The sequence below is a fragment of the Papio anubis genome, chromosome 7, assembly GCF_008728515.1.
Source record: "Papio anubis isolate 15944 chromosome 7, Panubis1.0, whole genome shotgun sequence".
Taxonomy (NCBI): Eukaryota; Metazoa; Chordata; class Mammalia; order Primates; family Cercopithecidae; genus Papio; species Papio anubis.
Genome location: NC_044982.1, coordinates 48,052,632 through 48,074,349, shown reverse-complemented (window position 1 = coordinate 48,074,349; position 21,718 = coordinate 48,052,632). Strand labels below are relative to the sequence as shown.

Below are 21,718 nucleotides of genomic sequence, written 5' to 3'. Positions count from 1 at the left end.
GCTCACTGCAACCTCCGCCTCCTAGGTTCAAGGGATTCTCCTGCCTCAGCCTCCTGAGTAGCTGGGACTACAGGCGCATGTCACCATACCAGGCTAATTTTTTTGTATTTTTAGTAGAGACGGGGTTTCACTGTGTTAGCCAGCATGGTCTCGATCTCCTGACCTTGTGATCCGCCCGCCTTGGCCTCCCAAAGTGCTGGGATTATAGGCATGAGCCACTGTGCCCGGCCATATATGAACTTTTTAACACAGAACAGGAACTTTCATAAGGGACGTGTATTAACCAGACATCATATGTTCTCACTCATAAATGGAAGCTAAGCTATGAGAATGCAGAGCCGTAGGAATGATACAATGGACTTTGGGGACTTGTGGGGAAAGGGTGGGAAGGGGGTGAGGGATAAAAGACTACAAATTGGGTTCAGTGTATACTGCTCAGATGATGGGTGCACCAAAATCTCACAAATCACCAATAAAGAACTTACTTACGTAACCAAATACCACCTGTTCCCCAAAAATCTATGGAAATAAATTAAAAGAAAATAGTATGTTACAGTCTTAAAATGTACCCCTTCTAACAAAAGTAAGTGAAATATTAAACTAAACACTTTTATTCTTGGAATAATTTAAATGCATGCAAGTCTTATCTTAGGCACATTTAAAGAGTTTTAAGAAAGTCACAAAATAATAAAATCTTTAATAAGGAAGGCAACCTCACACCAAAAATTACTATGTAGTCTTACTACATACAAACAAGGCTAAAGGATAGATCCACTTAATTGGTACTTTGAAGAAATAGATAAATCTCTTCTTTACTAATTTGTACAAATCATCTATTTTACTGGACTTTGTGATGATGACACTCTCAAATTCCTTTTTTCTGTGATGGAAATAAATTTAGGGGTTTTTCTGTTAATTCAAACTTTTACTTACTTGTTTATGTATTTTTTTTTTTATAGAGACAGGGTCTTGCTTTGTTGCCCAGGCTGGTCTCAAACACCTGGCCTCAAGCAATCCTCCTGCCTCGGCCTCCCAGAATGCTGGGATTACAGGCATGAGCCATTGCACCTGGTTGCGGTATAGTTTTTATGAGGTATAAATATTTAGTTTTATTTGATGAGTGTATTTATAACCTAAATTGTAGGCTACATTGTAGGCTATAAATTTTTTTTCTTTTTTTTTGAGATGGAATTTTGCTCTTGTTGCCCAGGCTGGAGTGTGATGGCGCGATCTCGGCTCACTGCAACCTCCGCATCCCAGGTTCAAACGATTCTCATGCCTCAGCCTCCCAAGTAGCTGGGATTACAGGCATGCACCACCATGCCCAGCTAATTTTTTCTATTTGTAGTAGAGACGGGTTTCTCCATGTTAGTCAGGCTGGTCTCAAACTCCCGACCTCAGGTGATCCACCCGCCTCAGCCTCCCAAAGTGCTGTGATTATAGGCGTGAGCCACCACGCCTGGTTTGTAGGCTATAAATTGAGTAGATAATCATCATAGGAAGCTAACCTAGGCCAGAATACGAATATATGAGATGTTATATACAAGATAAATGAATTAGTATTTGGAAAATGATACTACATCTCTTCTATTTCAGGAAATGTAAGACTATTGGAACAAATTTTGAATAATAATGATTCTTTGACAAGAAAAAGTGAATCATCAAATACCACCTCACTAACTAGGTCAAAAATAGGATGGACTCCTGAGAAGACAAACAGGTGAAAACAAGAGATTGGAATGAAAACTAGATTGAAAAGAGCTTTGTTCAGATTTTTCACATTTCTTTGGGACTTTTAATAAATTATAGCATTGCTTCTTAAATTTAACTTAGATTTAGTTACTATTTTCTGATGTTAATATATCTTCCTCCTTTCTATAATATAGCTTTGAAATGAATATCTCATTTTTTCAAAATGCAGATTATTAATTTCTAATGTATGCAGATCATTCATTTCTGATTAAATGATATCTAGGATTTGTTTCAAAAAATAATCCAATATAGGGTAGGGGCAAGTAGGTTGGGGAGTATAGATAAAATGAGGCCAACCAAAAGTTAATGATTTGTGTAGTTAAATATTGGGTATATGAGGTTCATTTTAGTATTTTCTATATATTTGTGTATATTTGAAGTTTTACATAATAAAAAGTTTTTAAAAAATCAAATCTGGGCCATGATAATTATATTTATCTTCAACATCTTGAAAACTACAGTAATAAAAACTAGAGGAGTATATGTTGAGTAATTTTATATGGAGATATTGTATAATTTCAGTCTATTTACATTTAATGTAATTACTGATAAGGTAGGATTTATGTCTACCATGTTGCTTTCTATATGCCTTAGGTCTTTTAGGTTCACTGTTCCTTAGTGCCTTCTTTTGTATTAGACATTTTTTAGTTGCACCGTTTTAATTCTTTTGTCATTTACTATTATTTTTTGAGTTATTTTCTTAGTGGTCACTCTAGGAATTACAATTAACATATTAACTTAAAGCAATCTAATTTGGATTAATAGTGATTTAATTTCAGTATTATTCAGAAACTTTGCTCCAGTAAAGCCTCGTTCCCTCCCCTTTTCTTTCTTCTATTATTATCATACAAATTACATCTTTATACGTTATAAGCTCATCTATGTAGTCTGATAATTATTACTTGATGCAGCTGTCTTTTAAATCAAATAGGAAAAGAAAAGAGATACCAACAAAAATATGTGTACTAGCTTTTATATTCACCTATATAGTTCATCTTTACTAGTACTCTATTTCTTCATATGGATTCAGGTTAGCCTGGTGTCCTTTTATTCCACCCTGAAGGATTCCTGATAGTATTTCTTATAGGGTAGGTCTGTTAGCAGTGAATTGTCTCAGTTTTTGTTTATCTGGTATTGTCTTAATTTCTTTTTCACTTTTTTTTGTTGTTTAAACAGACATTTGGTTTCTCATAGTTGTGGAAGCTGGAAGTTCAAGATCAAGGTGCTAGCTGGGTTGGTTTCTTTTGAGGTCTTTCTTCTTGACTTACAGGTGGCCTCCCGCTTGCTGTCTCTTCACATGGTCATCCCTCTCTGCACACACACCCCTGGTGTCCCCTCCTTCACTTTTGAAGGATAGTTTTGCTACATGTAGAATTTTTGGTAGATGTTTTTTTTTCTTTCAGCATTTTGAATATGTCACCTGACTGCCTTCTGGACTCTATGGTTTCTGATGAGGAGTTGTATGTTGGTGTGCTTGATGGTGTCCCACAGGTCTCTAAGACTGTTAATTTTTCTTCATCCATTTTTCTTTCCATTTCTCAGACTGGATAATCTCAATTAGCCTGTCTTAAAGTTTGTTGATTCTTTCTTCTGCCAACTCAAATATGGTGTTGAGCCCCTCTAGTGAATTATACATTTCGGTTATTATATTTTTCAACTGCAGAATTTCTGTTTGTCTTTTAAAAAATATTTTCTATGTCTTTATTGATCATTCCATATTTGGCAAGACTTCATTCTTATACTTTCTTTTAATTTTAAAACTGGTTTCTTTTAGTAATAGCTGATTTATAGTCTTTGCCTAGTAAGTCTAATATCTGGGATTTCTCAACAGCGGTTTCTTTTGACTGTGCTTTTTTCTGTGTTTGGCTCTACTTTCCTGTTTCTTTGTATGTCTCATAAATTTTTCTTGAAAACTGGGCATTTTAAATAATACAGTGTGGCAGCTCTGGAAATTAGATTCTTTCACCTCCCAGAGTTTATTGTTGTTGCTGTTTGTTTAGTGACTTTCCTGGACTAATTCTGTGAAGTCTGTGTTCTTTGTCATGTGCTCCCACTGAAGTCTCTGTTTTGTTAGCTTAGTCTGCTAATGATTGGAAAGAGATTTCCTTAACTGCCTTGAACTGATAGCTCTCCCTCTCTTTGCCATGGAGTGTGTGTGTGTGTGTGTGTGTGTGTGTGTATGCATGCATGCATGCGTGCGCACACACATGTGCTAGAGCATGCCTCCAGTGCCTGGCAGATTATGAGTCTGTTTTAACCTTTCACTTCCTACTTGCACAGAGCCTCAAGGTCAGCCAGAAGTGAGTGATTAGGAAGTTCCCAGGTCTCTTTTGGACATGTACATAGCCCTGTATGTGGACTAGAAAGCATGACTTTCTAGATTCCTAGCAATATGTTGGAGCTTTTCAAAACTCCACTGTGGACATCTTGTTACCTAGATTTTTAACATCTGTTGACCACAGTCTTGTTTGCCCCAACTAGTATCACTACCTCAGGCTGCTGAGATGTTAAACAGTTGCCACTGTTTTTGAAAAATGCCCTGGGGATAGTTTCTCACTGCGCTAAAGTTGAGTCAGGTCAAATAAAGACAAATACTATGAATGAGACTTTTAGGAGAGCTTGAAACCATTCTATTGTCTTTAGTGGTTGTGAGGCTGTTGGTTTTCAAGGCCACCACAGAGTTGGGAATAGGGTCCTGAAGATGAGGCAAGTTAAATAAATTCCATAAAACTTGCTCTTCTTGCCTAGAGTCAGACATTTTTCTTGAATAAATGCTCCTCAGGTTCTTGTAAGTGTTTAATTTCCAGAGGTTAGAAAAACTTGATTTCGATGATTTTTGCTAGAGTTCTCATTGTGCTTATGGAGAAGCAGATTTTCAGAAGTTCTTCACCAATCTGGAAGTGCTTCTGGATGTTAGCTTCTTGAAAGCATAACCTTTTCCTGTTCCTTTTCTGCTACGTCTAAACTTTTGTGGTTAGATCATTTTGTCTCTTGTGATTTTCTGTTTCATTTGTTTAATCACGTAACTGATTAATTCCATGGTTCAATTTTTTAATAGGATACCATTTAGTAATCTATAGCTAAGACTGTATCAAAGATTTGTTTAATGAAATGTTTACTGAATTTACAACAATTTAGGAAACTTTTTAAAAAAATCTTCTATAGCGTTGAAACTCTACCTTCTCAAAGATTTCCTTCCTGTGAAGAGCTAGGAACGACTAAAGTGACTCTGCAGAAATCTGATGATGTTCTTCATGACCTTGGCCAAAAGGAGAAAGAAACAAATAGCATGGTCCAGGTAAAATGGGAATGGTCTTAAAATTGATGATTAGTTAAGATAAAAATTATAAAGGAATAAAAAAGTTATAAAGATAGAAATTAGGAGGAAGAATGAAGAAAAAGCACTGAAAAAGACATGTCAGCCATGTCTGTTCCATTTATAAAGTATTTCCAGAGGCCTTCACCAAGTGATTTCTGCTTATCGCTCCTTGACCAGGACTGAGTCATATAGCCACCTCTGGCTTCCCAGCTTCTGTTGGAAAGGGAGGAAGGGGAAAAGAGACCTGTGAATGAATGGACATCATTTATCCAATCCACAGTGTCTGCCCTACCTTCCATACATAAAGAGCCAACTTGCTTTTATTTTATTTTAGCTTTCTTCAGCAGAGAGTGAAATTATTATTGGTCGCTGGACTGCTTAGCACTGCTATGGATTTCCCACCTCTATTTTACTTAACACTCACATTAGTTTGTTGTTGTTGTTGAGACGGAGTCTTACTCTGTTGCCCAGACTGGAGTGCAATGGTGCAATCTCGGCTTACTGCAACCTCCACCTCCCGGGTTCAAGCACTTCTTCTGCCTCAGCCTCCTGAGCAGCTGGGATTACAAGCATGTGCCACCACACCCGGCTAATTTTTGTATTTTTAGTAGAGACAGGGTTTCACCATGTTGGCCAGGCTGGTCTCAAACTCCTGACCTCAGGTGATCCACCTGAGGAGGCTTGGCCTCCCAAAAGTGTTGGGATTACAGGCGTGAGCCACCACACCTGGCCCATATTAATATTTCTAAATGGAGGAAAAACACTTTGATTGCCAAGTATTCTTTAGTAAGTCTTCAGTTTGACAAATTGAGTCCTTCATATATATTGGTATAATGTATGGCCTCAACAATAGTGATAGCTGTTGTTTTGATTAAAGGTATCAATGTGAGTTTAGTAACTTTCTGGTCTTTTTTTCTTTTAAGCCAAAAGAATCTCTGAGTATGTTGAAGCTTCCAGATCTTCCACAGAATTCTGTTAAGCTTCACACAACCAATACAACACGATCTATATTGAAAGATGCTGAGAAGATTTTGAGAGGAGTACAAAACAATAAAAAAGTACTTGAAGAAAACCTGGAAGCTATTATTCGTGCAAAAGATGGAGCTGCCATGTATTCGCTTATCAATGCTTTATCTACCAACAGGTAAGAGGATGTTGGCAGCCAAGGCTGTTTATGAGTCTGCCAGTTCTGCTTTCTACACAATTTTTTTCTAAGCACTTTATTTTCCTTAATATGTTTTAATATTTTTAAAAGGTTCTTTATTGCCTTTGAAGATGTGGAACTTATTATAAAGTTGGAATTTGGATATATATATGGTGGTACTACTTTTTTCTGGTGGAAATTTTTCTTTTAATTTTTTCTTTCTTTGGTACATATCTTCTTGGGTCCACATGTGCTTTTCAAACATTTATCCTTCAAATGTTTGATGAAAACTAATACCATTGGTTTTTCCTTTTCAGATGAAGGATATTCGGCCCCCATCCTACTCTCCTAATATCCTTTCCTTTTCATATGAAGGATATTAGGATAGCAGGTTCACAACTACATAAGAGTTAGATCTGGTCCAAGTCCTGCTCAGGACAGTAAGTGCTAATTTAAGAAAATTCCTTTTTCTCTTTCGTAGAGAGATGTCAGAGAAAATTAGGATCAGAAAGACAGTGGATGAATGGATTAAAACTATTTCTGCAGAAATTCAGGTATGTCTTGGAAAAAAACTGAAAATTAAGTGAATTCTGAGAAGATAATATTGATTCCAATTTGTAGGCATTACATTTGTTCTCAAAATATTTCTTATATAAAAATCTACTTATTTTTAATTTCACTACCACTCTTTATATTTACTTAGTAATAAGTTTAGCTTTGTTTAACAAGTACATTATCTCCAATTATATTCTGGCTCTTATTTGGCAAATTGTTGGACAAAAACTAAAACGTGAATAATCTGAAAGAAAATTTAGCAAAAGTGTTTGGAAAAAGAATTATACTTTCAAAGGTATTTGAAAACAACAGATTTAGAAGCATTGGCCTGGCAAAGTAAAAATACCAGAGTAATGCAAAGAGGAAAAAAACAACTAGATTTACTAAGTTTACAGAAGTCAATACCAGATGGAAAAACAGCCTCTTTCTCACATCCACAATGGGCATGGTACATCTTCAAACATCCGCATTGAAAAAGTCTGGGAGTTATTTTTCTTAGAGGGTCCCTAATGTAAAGGAAATTTAAAATTTTTTTATATTTGAGTGAGCAGAACTAGACAGGCTAAGCTGTTATTATGTCCTGGGGTGCAAGATGTGTTTTTTTGACTGTAGATGAGCTTATGTGCTACTTACAAAGGTAGCAAGGTGAAGTATCAGTACTGTTTCCACAGCAATAAACACAGAAATATATTTTAAAACTTTGTTGTTTAAAAATATCTACTTCTAATGAACTTACAAAAAATTTATTTTAGGTACTATGTGGTACACACAAAAAAGTTGAACTAAGAGTCAGAAGATTTGGAGTCTAGTTTGCACTCTACAGCTAACTGGCAATATATCTTACTCTTTTGCCACGAATCCCATGTAAAATGTATTTGTTTAAACTTTCACATAATTTTAATTTATATTTATCTCAGAGTTTTGTTACAAAATTGTTTGCCTTTTTTGAAACGTATTTTTAATTTTTTAAACTGTTAGCAAAATTCATATGGTTCAATCATCAAAAAGTGTAAAAAGGTTTGTCATGCAAAGTTGTCCTCCTACCCCTGCAACCCTTCTATTATTTCCATTCCCTGCTCCAAAAGATACTAGTATTTTTAGGGTTTTGTTTATTTTTCCAGAGAATTTTTATTTTTATGTATCCAATAAAGCCAATATCCTTTATTTTTAACACATTTAAAACTGCTAAACTGTATTTATATAACAGCAAAAAAATAAATTCTAATAGTTTCTGATGTGAAAGCATTACTATTTGTATATATTTTAAGTAATTTTAACTTTGGTTATGTTAAGGATGAACTGTCAAGAACAGATTATGAACAAAAAAGATTTGATCAGAAGAATCAGAGAACCAAGAAAGGTCAGAATATGACTAAAGATATTAGAACCAACACACAAGATAAAACTGTAAACAAATCTGTAATTCCAAGAAAACATTCTCAAAAGCAAATAGAAGAACATTTTAGAAATCTACCTACAAGGGGCATGCCTACTTCAAGTTTACAGAAAGAGAGAAAGGAAGTAAGATCCTAATCTATTCTTTTAACATAATTGTTGTGTTATAATCGATCATTTCCTTTAAGAGAGAAATAATGAAGCGAATGTTAAAGGTGTTTTAAAAACATGAAGAACTATACAAATATAAGTATCTTTACACTATTGATATTTAGGGTTTTGGATTTATAATGTGAAAAGCACTGAACAAAATAGATAGTTCCTTTCTTCTGAGATCTCACACCCTGACATCATCATTTTGTAGTTATAGCAAGTATAAAGGTATATCTAGAGATCATCTAGTCCAAAAAGTAGATTCTCTAGTTTATGGTACCCAAAATTGTGTTTCATTTGTGTGTGTGTGTGTGTGTGTGTGTGTGTGTGTATAGTTTATGTTTCAGTTTAACAAATGCATGTTTAGTGCCTAGTATATGCAAGGCATGGTACTAGATGGTATGGAGGAAATTTTTTTGACTGCCCTAGGCTATGTTTCTAAGTGCCAAACATGGATTGTTGAGCAGATCAGTAAAGCATCTAATTCAATGTTTGGTACTTAGTAGATGCTCAGTAAATGCTACCTTTCTGTGACATTTAGATTATGGTTGAAGGCGGATTCAGAAATATATAAAATTATTTAAAGGTTAAGGTTACTGTATTTTTATTGTACTGGAGTAAATATGTAAAATGTGTTTAAATGTTTCTTGTTGGTGCTGAAAATATACTTAGTAATGTAAAAATTTTCATGTTTCTTAGGTGGATGATTTTTGTATTTAAAGCTTTTCAAACTAATGCTTGAAACCTGTATCTAGAATTTAAGGGCTGTTTAAAATAGAGGTTATGTTTGACCTAATCATTCTTATTATAATACTTAAACTAGCAAAAGGAGGCTTTAGAAAAATGAGATAAGTGTTTGATGACTATTTTCGTGGTGAGTTGAATAACTTTGTACACATAGGGGCTTTTGAGAGCAACCACAGTAATACAAGATGAAGATTATATGTTACAAGTCTATGGAAAGCCAGTTTATCAGGGCCATCGAAGCACTCTTAAAAAAGGACCATATCTCAGATTTAATTCTCCATCTCCTAAGTCCAAACCACAGAGACCAAAAGTAATAGAACGAGTTAAAGGTAAGGAATCTCATTTTCTATGTTTAATCTCATCTCTTAATAGTATCAGTTTAATATATAAAGTTTCTTTTCGTTTTTTATATTTATAGCTTATACTTGCTGTTCAAATTATATAATGCTTGGGGATGGAAAAATAGTTCCTCTTTGGAGAGGTGGGAAGAAATATACCAACATTTAAAAATCAGACACAGCATAGGTATAATTGGGAAGAAATGTAGAATTAAATGGCATCTTCAGATAAAGCATCATACAATTTTTATTTAGGAGAAAATGATTTTTTTTTCTTTTTTAAAGACAGGGTCTCACTCTATCCCCCAGGCTGGAGTGCGGTGGCACAATCATGGTTCACTGCAGCCTCAACCTACTGGAGTCAAGCGATCCTCCCTCCTCAGCCTCCCAAGTAGCTGGGATGACAGACGCGCACTACCACGCCTGGCTAATTTTTTTGTATTTTTTGTAGAGACACAGTTTTGCCACATTGCCCGGGCTGGGTGATGATGAATCTTGAGCATCTAAATTATAATCTAGGAAAGGAGACATTTCCCTGAAGACCTTGGTCCATTATGAACAGAAAGATCAGCCATATACTGTTTATTATCGTAAAAGTGTTGATGAGCATTTTTGCAGTTTTGTTTGTTTTCAAAGAAACTTAGGTAGAAAGGTGAAAACTGTTTTGCTTTTGTGCACAACTGAAAACATCTTCATTTATCACTGTGTGTTTTGAGTCACATCTACTGTTTCACTGGTACTGTATATTTAAATACAACTCTTGGTTATATACTAAGTCTGTTGACTTTGGTTATGTATTATAGTTTCTCAGCTTCTACTTAGCAATCAGTAAACTAAAGCTGGCAATATGTGATAACTAGTAGATACAAACCCATTTTCCTCTTTTATCCTTTCTAGAAGTTGGAGCTCTGGTGGTTACTTTGGTTCCCTTTCCTTTCTAAAGGTTATGCGATCATATAGAGTGTTAGGTTATATAGAAATTTTACTAATTTAAAATAGAAAGCATATAGCTTATGGGTGATATTTATCCTAATGGATGATATTTACCCTAAAGTTTTCTCTTATTTAGCGTAGCTTTGCTTTTTTTTTTTTTTTTTTTGATGCAGTCTTGCTCTGTCATCCGGGCTGGAGTGCAGTGGCACGATCTTGGCTCACTGCAACCTCCACCTCCCAGGTTCAGATGATTCTCTTGCCTCAGCCTCCCGAGTAGCCATGACACCCAGCAAATTTTTTTTTGTATTTTTATTAGAGACAGGATTTCGCCATGTTGGCCAGGCTGGTCTTGAACTCCTGACCTCAGGTGATCCACCTGCCTCAGCCTCCGAGAGTGCTGGGATTACAGGCATGAGCCACCGTGCCCGGCCTAGTGTAGCTTTGCTATTAATTTATATGTGGGGTTTTGAAAGTCTTTGCAAAAAATAATTTGAGATTTTAAAATGCTTTCAAATCCAAAAATAACTTTATTCAGTAACCCTTTTAATGATCAGAAGTGATTGAGTGCCTGTATTTAGTTCATTTTCATACAGCTATAAAGAACTACCTGAGACTGGGTAATTTATAAAGACAAGAAGGTGGAATTGACTCACAGTTCCACATCTCTGGGGAGGCCTCAGGAAACTTACAGTTATGGCAAAGGGAAGCAAGGCACATCTTACATGGCAGCAGGGGAGAGGGAGCAAAGGAAGCCATGCTCTTTTAAACTATCAGATCTCATGATAACTCACTCTCTATCACAATAACAAATTAGGGGAAACTGCCCCCATGATCTAGTCGTCTCCCACCAGGTCTCTCCCGTGACACATGGGGATCAATTTGAGATGAGATTTGGGTAGGGACACAGAGCCAAGCCATATCAGAACCTAGGGACTTATGCTCATCCTAAGGCCTCAGTCCCTCTTTTTTCCTCCGTCTGGAGAGCTCTTCGTTCAGGCACTTGCATGGTTCTCCCTCTCAATTCTTCCGTCTCTGCTCTTAGATGATAGCTCCTTGGAGAGCTCTACCCTGACCATTCTATTCTAAGAATTATCTTCTGTTCCTCTTTATCTCCTCACCCTGCCATATTGTTCTTCATAGCACTTCACACTTCCTGTGTTATATTTTTGTTTGTTTGTTTGATTTATTATTTATATTATTTATTTGTCACTACTAGACTATAAGCTCTATGAGTACAGTTGGTTTAGTCACCTCTGTATTCCTTGTGCCTAAAACAATGTTTACCACATATTAGATGCTGAACAGACATTTTAAATACTTAAGAAAAATATTCATTCAATAGAATGAATGAGTCTCAGAGAACAATATGAAAGAATATAGACATGGTATGACAATTTTTCTTCCTGGGATCATAAACAAAAGGAAACAATATTTAAAAGTCTGGGTGTGTAGGTTGGGCACAGTGACTCATGCCTGTATTCCCAGCACTTTGGGAGGCTGAGGCAGGAAGATTGCTTGAGACCCGGTGTTCAAGACCAGCCTCAGCAACATAGCTAGATCCTGTCTCTACAATAAATTAAAAAAATTAGCCGGGCATGCCTGTAGTCCCAGCTACTTGGGAGGCTGAGGTGGGAGGATTGCTTCAGCACTTGAGCTTAGGAGTTCAAGTTTGCAGTGAGCTATGATAGTGTCACTGCACTCCAGCCTGGGCAACTGAGCAAGACCCTGTCTCTAAAAAAAAATTAGATACATAAAAACACCCACATGTGAAATGGAAGCATAGATGACGGTCTGAGACATCACCACCAACCTGGGCCCTGGGGAGATGGCGAAGACTGACCCCAAGACCTTGCAGGACCTCACCTCGGTGGTGTAGACACCGCTGCAGCAGACGCAAGATAAATTTCAGACTATGTCTGACCAGATCATTGGGAGAATTGATGATATGAGTAGTCACATTGATGATCTGGAGAAGAACATCACAGACCCCATGACACAGGCTGGGGTGGAAGAACTGGAAGGTAAAAACAAGATACCTGCCACACACAAGAGTTGAGAGTTGCTAATAATTTATAATGGAATCTGGAATATCATTTTTCTGATCCAAGAGAAGATTGAATGACTTTTTTCAGCTAACTACTGTGTGTAGACAGGTTTTATATTATAAAGCATACATTCTTATCACATACTATATAGTTAGTTTATAGAGCAGTTTACCCACCACTTTCTTGAGCATGGTATCTTCACATCTTGGACCTTGGTCAGTTGTGCTATTAATTATTAAACACTAAAACTTTGGCAGTTCCTGCATTTTTTTTTTTTTAAAAAGCACCCGCATGTTAAAAGCAAAAATGTAATGTTAGGAAATTATTTAGAAAATATTTTAGCCTCTTTTCCTTTGCCCTTTTACTTTATTCTTTATTTTATGTGTGTGTGTGTGTTCCATAGACACTTATCCACTTCTCCAAAGAGAAATAAAATCAAATTTTTATTTTTTTTAAGATTTAGGATATAATGACTATATGTGTATGTATACATCATAGGACAGAAAAAAAATGTACAGTAGTCCCCCTTATTCATGGGGGATATGTTCCAATACCCTCAATGGATGCCTAAAACTGTGGATAGTACCAAGCTCTAACATGTACTATGTTCTTTTAATCTGACAACTGAGATGGCAACTAAGTTATTAATGGGCAGGTAGTGTCTACAGTGTAGAGACCCTGGACAAAGGGATGATTCATGTCCTGGGCAGGATGGAGCAGGATGGCATGAGATTTTATCGTGCTACTCAGAACAGCGTACACTGTAAAACTTATGACTTAGCCAGGCGTGGTGGCGCGCATCTGTGGTCTCAGCTACTCGGGAGGCTAGGGTGGCAAGATCACTTGAGCCTGGGAGGCAGAGGTTGCATTGAGCTGAGATCGCACCACTGCACTCCAGCCTGGGTGGAGTGAGACTCCATCTAAAAAAAAATAATAAATAATTTTTAAAAACTTATGAATTGTTTATTTCTCGAATTTTCCATTTAATATTTTCCAGCCAAGGTTGACCCTGGGTAACTGAGACAGGGAAAGAGAAACCACAGATAAGGAGAAACTACTGTATAATGATATTAGTAAGGTTTAAGTAAGTATAGAATCCGATTATCTGTACATATTTTAAAAGGATAAAAGCTGGTTATTCAGAATTATGTTGTGTGTAAAGGTGTAATGAGAAAATGAAAATCATCAATTCCAAAAATGATCGTTAACTCTTTCGTACCTATGGAAAAAAATTTAAAGAATTCAAACGTCGTTGGAATAGTCTTCAGAATCTTTAAAATTTTTTTCTAGTTATTGTATCTGTTTTGTCATAGTAGCTGTACAAGTTGTATATCTATTCAGGGGCTGGCAACTGTGGCCTACACATGAGCTGCCTGTTTTTATAAAGTTTCATTTGCCTCTAACTGTGTTCATTCATGTATATATTGTCCATGGCTTCTTTCATGATACAACAGCAGAACTGAGTCATTACAGCTGAGATCACGTGGCTTGCCAGACAGATATTTACTATCTGGCCATTTAAGAAGTTTGCCACCTCTAGTCTATATATTACTTCTGTTTTGGGGCCTTGTAACTTTATATATAGAATTAAGATTTTTCTGTGAAGAGCTGTTGTATTTCTAGATGTCTGGATAGTAGATATTCTAACAATATTTTAAAATATCTGCCATTGGTGATTATTTTAGGCACTAAGGTAAAGTCAATAAGAACACAGACTGACTCCTATGCAACAAAACCTATGAAGATAGATTCTAAAATGAAACATTCCGTTCCTATGTTACCTCATGGCGATCAGCAGTATTTGTTTAGCCCAAGTAGAGAAATGCCTACTTTTTCAGGTACACTGGAAGGTCATCTGATTCCCATGGCAATTCTTTTAGGTAAGAATCAACAAAATATGTGGGATGAATTTTATTTTATTTATTTATTTGTTTGTTTGTTTATTAGAGACGGGGTTTCGCTATGTGGCTCAGGCTGGTCTGGAACTCCTGGACTCAAGCAATCCGCCCACCTCAACCTCTCAAAGTGCTGGGATTACAGGCATGAGCCACCATGCCCAGCCAGTGAATTTTAAATTCTTATCAGCAGTAGCAGAACTTACAAAATGGTACTAACATGATCGTCATCTACCTTTTCCTGTAAATGTTATTTGTTTTTTGGGGGAGGGCCTCAGAATATGTTTTATGCTGTGTAATAGCAATCTCTGAAATGATGGGTTCCTGCTATAGTTTCACCAGGAAAAATTCTTTTGGTGTGTTATAGTATATTATTGTAGATGAAATGAAATTTTAAACAATGTTTTGGCTGGGCACAGTGGCTCATGCCTTTAATCACAGTACTTTGGGAAGCCGAGATGGGAGGACTGCTTGAGACCAGGAGTTTGAGACCAGCCTGGGCAACATAGCAAGACCTTGTCTCAAAAAAAAAAAGAAAAAGCTGGGCTTGGTGGCTCACACCTGTAGTCCTAGCTACTCTGGAGGCTGAAGCAGGAGAATCCCTTCAGCCCAGGAGTTTGAGGCTGCAGTGAGTGATGATTATGCCACTGTACTCCAGCCTGGACAACAGAGCAAGACCCTGTCTCTTAAAAAAAAAAAGTTAAATATGTCATGGACATTCATAATAATTCAAGAGGTTTGATTGTCTTGTTAATATCATTATGTCTTTGGGGAAGTATTAAGGTACTTTTTTTGGTACTTTTGAACTAGGCTATCATAAGTGAAAGCTGTGTGGGTGTGTAATCTAAGCCAGTAGTTGTTTGTTTACTTACTTGCCTTCTCTCTGAGTCATCATGTTAAAAATTGAACAGATCATTTTTGTCCTCACACCAGCTCTTCAAGTCTAATTAGCTCTTTTTGCCCTTTAGTGTTATTGCTGTTCTTTTGTTTTGATTAACAATAAGTATGAATATTTTTTAACATAAGAGAATTTTTTATGTTTGATATTATGGGTTAATGGCATGTCAACATAATAACTCTCTGTTTAAACGTATCTTCTAGTAATAAAATAGCTAACACTTTTAAAGTCCTTACTGTGTGCCAGGTACAGTTCTGAGCATTTTACATATATTCTTTCATTTAATCCACCCTATAAAGCACATGGTAATATACAAATTGTATACCTAAGGAAACTGAAGCACAAAAGGGTTACATACTTTGTCAAAGGCCACACAGCTAGAGTGGTGCCAGGATTCAAACCCAGGCAGAGACAGTCTGGCTTTATAGTCTGTGTTTTCAACAAGTACACTGTACTACCCCTCTTTACTTTGATATGTAGAAAACAAATGGGACTTTGGAAGTGAAAGTTGTTGACATTTTAAAATGTGGATAATATTAATAGCTTTCTATTAGCCTTTATTTTGAGGATTAAATGAGATAGTGATGTGAAGTGTTTCGTACGTATAAGTGCCTAATAAAAGTCACTGGGTATGGTGAGTATGTCGACAATGCTGATGATGGAGGGAGAGGTGATTGTCAGATAGGGCTTTTTTTAATATGAGAATATAGCCATTAAGATCCAGCTGGTGTATTAGACTTTTCCCTTTTTTTCTGAACTAGTTGACTTATTTTTTCCCCTAAACTTCTTAGGACAAACCCAAAGTAATAGTGATACCATGCCACCTGCTGGAGTGATTGTCAGCAAGCCACACCCTGTAACTGTGACTACTTCTATTCCTCCATCATCTCGAAAAGTAGAAACTGGAGTAAAGAAACCTAACATAGCTGTTGTAGAAATGAAGTCAGAAAAAAAGGATCCTCCTCAGCTTACTGTACAGGTATGCCAGGGTGCATGAGTAGAAAATTTTAAGGAAGAAAAAATTTTTTTGCTTAATGTTAGTACAGAAATCCGTTATATTGCTTCATGAAAATATTGCTTTTTATCATGGCTCCTTTTATTTTAAAATTTATTTTTATTTTTTAGACAGAGTTTCGCTCTTGTCACCCAGGCTAGAGGGCAATGGTGCAGTCTCGGCTCACTGCAACCTCTGCCTCCTGGGTTCAAGTGATTCTCCTGCCTCATCCTCATGAGTAGCTGGGATTACAGGCGCCTGCCACCACGCCCGGCTAATTTTTTTGTATTTTTTTTCTGTAGAGATGTGGTTTCACAGGTTGGCCAGGCTTGTCTCAAACTCCTGACCTCAGGTGACCCACCTGCCTTGGCCTCCCAAAGTGCTGGGATTACAGACATGAGCCACTGTGCCCAGCCAGCTCTGTTATTTTTTAAACTGTAATATTAATGTGATGTTTCTATCCTGTTTTGCATGATTTAAGCTGCTCTTCTAGGCCAATGACTTATATACAAGTGGCTTGATGATATTCCAAAGGGAACAATTTAACCGTGTATTATAATTAATTTTAAAAAGTTAATATATGTGACTTATGTAATTAATACTTCAAACTTTACACTAGCATATGTTAGAAGATTTGAATGAATGCAAGACTTAAACAGCCTCATGTGGGAAGAAACCCTTTGACATTTCACATTCAAACATCTACCCTTCAGCCTGGGATCCAGCTGTAGAAGCTGAGGTCTTCACCAGGTCTGGACAAAAATGAACAGGAGTGTTTACATGTGACTTTCTATTGACCAGTCAGGAGGCAACTGTAGGAAAGTGTTCATGAACTATGGTAAACTTTTTGTCTGATTTACTCTAACCCCTGTGTTCATCTTACCATCCTTGCTTACTTCCAAATAATTGGAACACTCCAGTCCTTAGACTTCTCCTGGGTTCCTCTTGTGATTGAGCCAGGACAAATGAGTTTTCTTGGGCAACTTAGTATGCCCTCTGGGAAGAGAGAAGACTTGCCTCATTCTTGGATCCTGACTGCTGAGGAGAAGATAATCCTGGAGCTGTCAGATGCCACCACATGAACAGTCAACAGCCTGTTAGTACTTTTTTGACTGGACACTCCTCCCTGAACAAATGAACCATCCATTTCTTCTGCACAAATTTATACAGAACAGCCTCAACCCACCAGCTTGAGAGATTCCCAGGGACTTAGAAATCGCCCATGTAGCTCCACAAACACTTCATTCTCATAGAGTGACTTCTGCCCTGCAGCTAAAATTGACAGTGTGTTTTCACAGCCAAGTTGTTAGGGCTGAGGCAGCCAGTGGGTCTCAGGAAGATTCCTGGCCCTGTGCTTGAGAGGAGCAAATACACAATAAAGCCCTGGCCTGGAGCAGAACCTTTCAACTCCCAGTCATTTTTGCAGGGCAAGGAACTCCCAACATGAACCCAAATGTGTTCCTCACTTACAGCAGTCTTTGGGCATCCTTCTGACAGTGTAGGCTCACTAACCCAGCCGTGCAGCAACTGTGGAGGCTTTGGGAGACCTGGGGACACTTTAACCTGGACAGCAACCTGAGCCAAGTGCAAACCCAGTCAATGTGTATTGAATGAATGAGCATCACTAGCACAGTCAGTTCATGGAGGAAATTAGAGGATCTAGATCGGGGGAAAAAATCCTAAATTAAAAGGCAAACAACACACAGTAAGAACATATGAAAGGAAGATGCAGCCGGGCGCGGTGGCTCAAGCCTGTAATCCCAGCACTTTGGGAGGCTGAGACGGACGGATCACGAGGTCAGGAGATCGAGACCACCCTGGCTAACACGGTGAAACCCCATCTCTACTAAAAAATACAAAAAACTAGCCGGGCGAGGTGGCGGGCGCCTGTAGTCCCAGCTACTCGGGAGGCTGAGGCAGGAGAATGGCGTATACCGGAGAGGCGGAGCTTGCAGTGAGCTGAGATCCGGCCACTGCACTCCAGCCTGGGCGACAGAGCGAGACTCCGTCTAAAAAAAAAAAAAGAAAGGAAGATGCTAGTAAAGCATTAATTTTTAAATTTTAAATTAATAAATTTTTAAATTATTTTAAATTATTAAATTATTTTAAATTATTAAATTTTAAATTAATAAGAAAACACAGATCCAAGTCTAGAAATGTTCAAAGGACATGAATAAGACTCTACAAAAGAGGAAGTACAGTTTATCAGCAAGCAAACTAAATAAATTTTTCCAGTAACCAAGATAATACAAATTAAAATAGCAGTAATATGCATCCATTTAAAAACTGTTGTTGCTGAAACAATCATATTATCTAATTTTGGTGAGGGTTGGGTAAAACTTAGAATTAATTATGTTTTTGATGATGTAAATAGAGGTTGTTAGGATTACATTTCACCAGTACTTCCAAGAATCTTAAGTATTCGTGTCCTGTGGCCCAGAAAGTTAATCCAATATCTGGCTATCTAGCATAGTGAATTAATTTAGAGTTTAGAGTTTAGGAAGAAGATTGTGTGTGTGTAAGTTTTTTTTGTAGTGATATATATATAATAGTGGAAAAATTGGAAATTTCCTAAATTTTTCTAATTGAAACATAATTAAATAATTAAGACATGTTTGTTGAAATGTTATATAGTCATTTAAAAATATAATTATGAAGTCTATACAAAAGCATGATAAGTGTTTATGGTTCTTCGTTGTAATCACAATGAAAAATCAAGAATGAAAACTATTTTAAATTTTAGTTACATATAAGTAGATAGTAAAAGACAAAGGGAATAGTGAAAATGAAGTTATCTTCAGATAGAATTTTGTGTTTTTCTTTTTTTCATATTTTATAAAATATGCTTTCATAATTTAAAAATTTTGTTATCCATTGGCTTCACAATAAAAACGTAAAGGGCATGCTTTGTTTTTATGTATATGTATATATATACACACACATACATGTACACGTATATATACATACTTATAAAAGTATTTGAGTAAAAATGATAAACAGAAAACTGAATGTTGTATTTTGTTGTAGGTATTACCCAGTGTAGATATTGACAGCATTTCAAATGGTAGCACTGATGTCGGTTCACCTCTGTCTAGTCCCAAAGAAGCATCTCTTCCTCCTGTGCAAGCTTGGATAAAGGTATGTTTTAGAATTTTATCATATTATTTTGAGTAATGTAATGTCTGACTGTAGATTTTAGCTAATGTTACTCCGTTTAAAGCCTTTTATCATAATGATAACTTATTATAATAATTTATATTTTGAGGGAAAGATTCAAAACAATTTTTTTTTTTTTTTTTTTAGACAGAGTCTTGCTCTGTCGCCCAGTCTAGAGTGCAGTGGTGAGATCTCGGCTCACTGCAACCTCCACCTCCTGGGTTCAACCAATTCTTCTGCCTCAGAGCTGGTATTACAGGTGCCTGCCACCACACCCAGCTCATTTTTGTATTTTCAGTAGAGACAGGGTTTGACCATGTTGGCCAGGCTGGTCTTGAACTCCTGACTTCAAGTGATCCCTCTGCCTCGGCCTCCCAATTTCTGGGATTACAGGCGTGAGCCACCACACCAGCCCAAAACAAATTTTGAGTTGTTTATGAACTTGTTTGTTTCAGATCCTTATATTTGTAACTATTTGGAAAGTGATAATCTTTAGTGTAAACTTTTTGGTAATTTAAGTTGTGAAACTCTCATGTGAAGAAAGAATTTCTGTCTCTTTGGTGATTAATCTTTGATTTACATGGGAATTATAGATTTTCTAAGTGTGAATTTTATAGTGACAGGTGGAGTTTATATTTTGGAATGTTACCTTGTTACCCTACTGTTGACATGATACAAAAATATGCATTTCTTTCTGGTATTTATTTGCTTTTGAATAATGAAGTTATGGCTTTACTACACAGCAAAATAGCACTGTAACTTACCCCAGTTAAGTTTATTTATTTTATTTGTTTATTGTAAGCAAATTTGGCCGAGGATACAGTTTTAAAAGGAGAGAGAACACCAGCAATCTTTCATGATCACAAGTAATGAAATGGAACTGACCCTAAGTGACATTTGTGCTTAATTGAATTTTTTCATCAGTAATTTTTTTAGCCTTCTGTTTATTGAAACTTCTGTGATAACAAGTAATAAATTTTTAGACTGTTTATCATTCTGCTCTCAGTAAAAGGCTATTGCATGACTACATTTTATATAATGAGGCCTAAAGGTTAGATTTGTAAAATGACTATTTTGGTTTTTTTTCCTGAATTATTTGATTCTGTATCTGTCTTTGTGTGAGTTTGTGTTTGTTTATACTTAGATATCTACACATGTAAACACTTTTCTTTATCTTAATTCTAGAAGAGAAGTCTCAATTATATCAACCTGTTGACCAATTAAGTGATATTGCTGATGGAGTCCTTTACAGAAAAATAGCTGATTAATTTTTTAAAGCTATTGAAATGTTGACCTAATGGCTTGGGGACTAGCTTGGATTTCATTTACTAATTAAATCAATTCTGAATAGGGTATTAAAATGATAAAAAAGGACCATGTAATTATAAGCTTATACTATAGGTGGAAATATGATAAATTACTTATAAATTTTAAAAGTGTTAAGCACAACAAACACTTTCTGAAAATGCTTTCTTAGACTCCAGAAATTATGAAGGTAGATGAAGAAGAGGTGAAGTTTCCAGGAACTAACTTTGATGAAATAATCGATGTCATACAGGTAACAAACCTTAGAAACCATGAGAAATTATTTTTCTACCAGTATGTTTCCAGGTTGTTGACTTATCTTTGAACTATCAATATCATGTTACAGTGCTTTGAGATACTTTCTTTTACTTTTGAGTTAAATATACTTTTATTTTAAAAATTATAAAGTTGTTATTCTAGAATGTCTTTCGTCTGTATCACCTATCTGCCTTCATGAAGCTTCATGATTATCTGCCATTTCCCACCTAGATTTTGTCTATCTAGTTTCCTGCTTTCTTTTTCTTTCCACTTCCTTTGGCTTCTTTTCCTCCAATTTGTCTTTTTTCTCATTCTATTACATTTATCTATTTTGATTTTTGGATTTGTGGTGAAGTGACCAGTTAATTAATATTGAGAAAAAAAGTTGTGAGGAATCTACAATCCAAAGGAATATCCCATATGGAAGGAAGAGTTATAGAAATGATAGAAATAATGAAATAGAGGGGAAAATAGGCAGAAGTAAATTATAAAGGATGGGAGAAAAGATCATAGAACATTGAAACTACTTGACTATTATGTCAGTAGACTTTAAAGAAGACATTTGATTATGTTTCTTTGACTTTTAGAGCTAAGATCAGTTCTGTTAATCATAAAATGAAATCCAATTTTAGAATATGCAGAGGTGTGCAGTATATTAATGTTATTTGCTCACCGATGTATCTTTTCTTATGTGAGTGCCATATGAGAATTTTGAAGGCAGGGACCTTATTCATTTTTATATTCCTAATGCCTAGCAAAGGTACTTGGTAATTGTTTATGCAATATACAAGTGAAAGAAATGGTTATAGAAGTAGCAGAGGATTTAGCATT

The 21,718-nt window shown here is 36.2% G+C and overlaps 1 protein-coding gene and 1 pseudogene across 1 annotated transcript in view; both read left to right on the top strand.

Moving 5' to 3' along the window:
• KIAA0586 (KIAA0586 ortholog) overlaps positions 1-21,718 on the top strand; it is a 120,615-nt gene that overhangs the window by 25,380 nt on the left and 73,517 nt on the right. The window contains 10 exon segments of the mRNA XM_021941263.2: positions 1,597-1,720; positions 4,942-5,050; positions 5,995-6,215; positions 6,697-6,769; positions 8,064-8,291; positions 9,220-9,394; positions 14,067-14,261; positions 15,966-16,153; positions 19,196-19,306; positions 20,802-20,882. Of these exon segments, the coding sequence (XP_021796955.2) occupies positions 1,597-1,720; positions 4,942-5,050; positions 5,995-6,215; positions 6,697-6,769; positions 8,064-8,291; positions 9,220-9,394; positions 14,067-14,261; positions 15,966-16,153; positions 19,196-19,306; positions 20,802-20,882 (1,505 nt within the window).
• Positions 12,006-14,060, top strand: LOC103886281 (annotated as a pseudogene).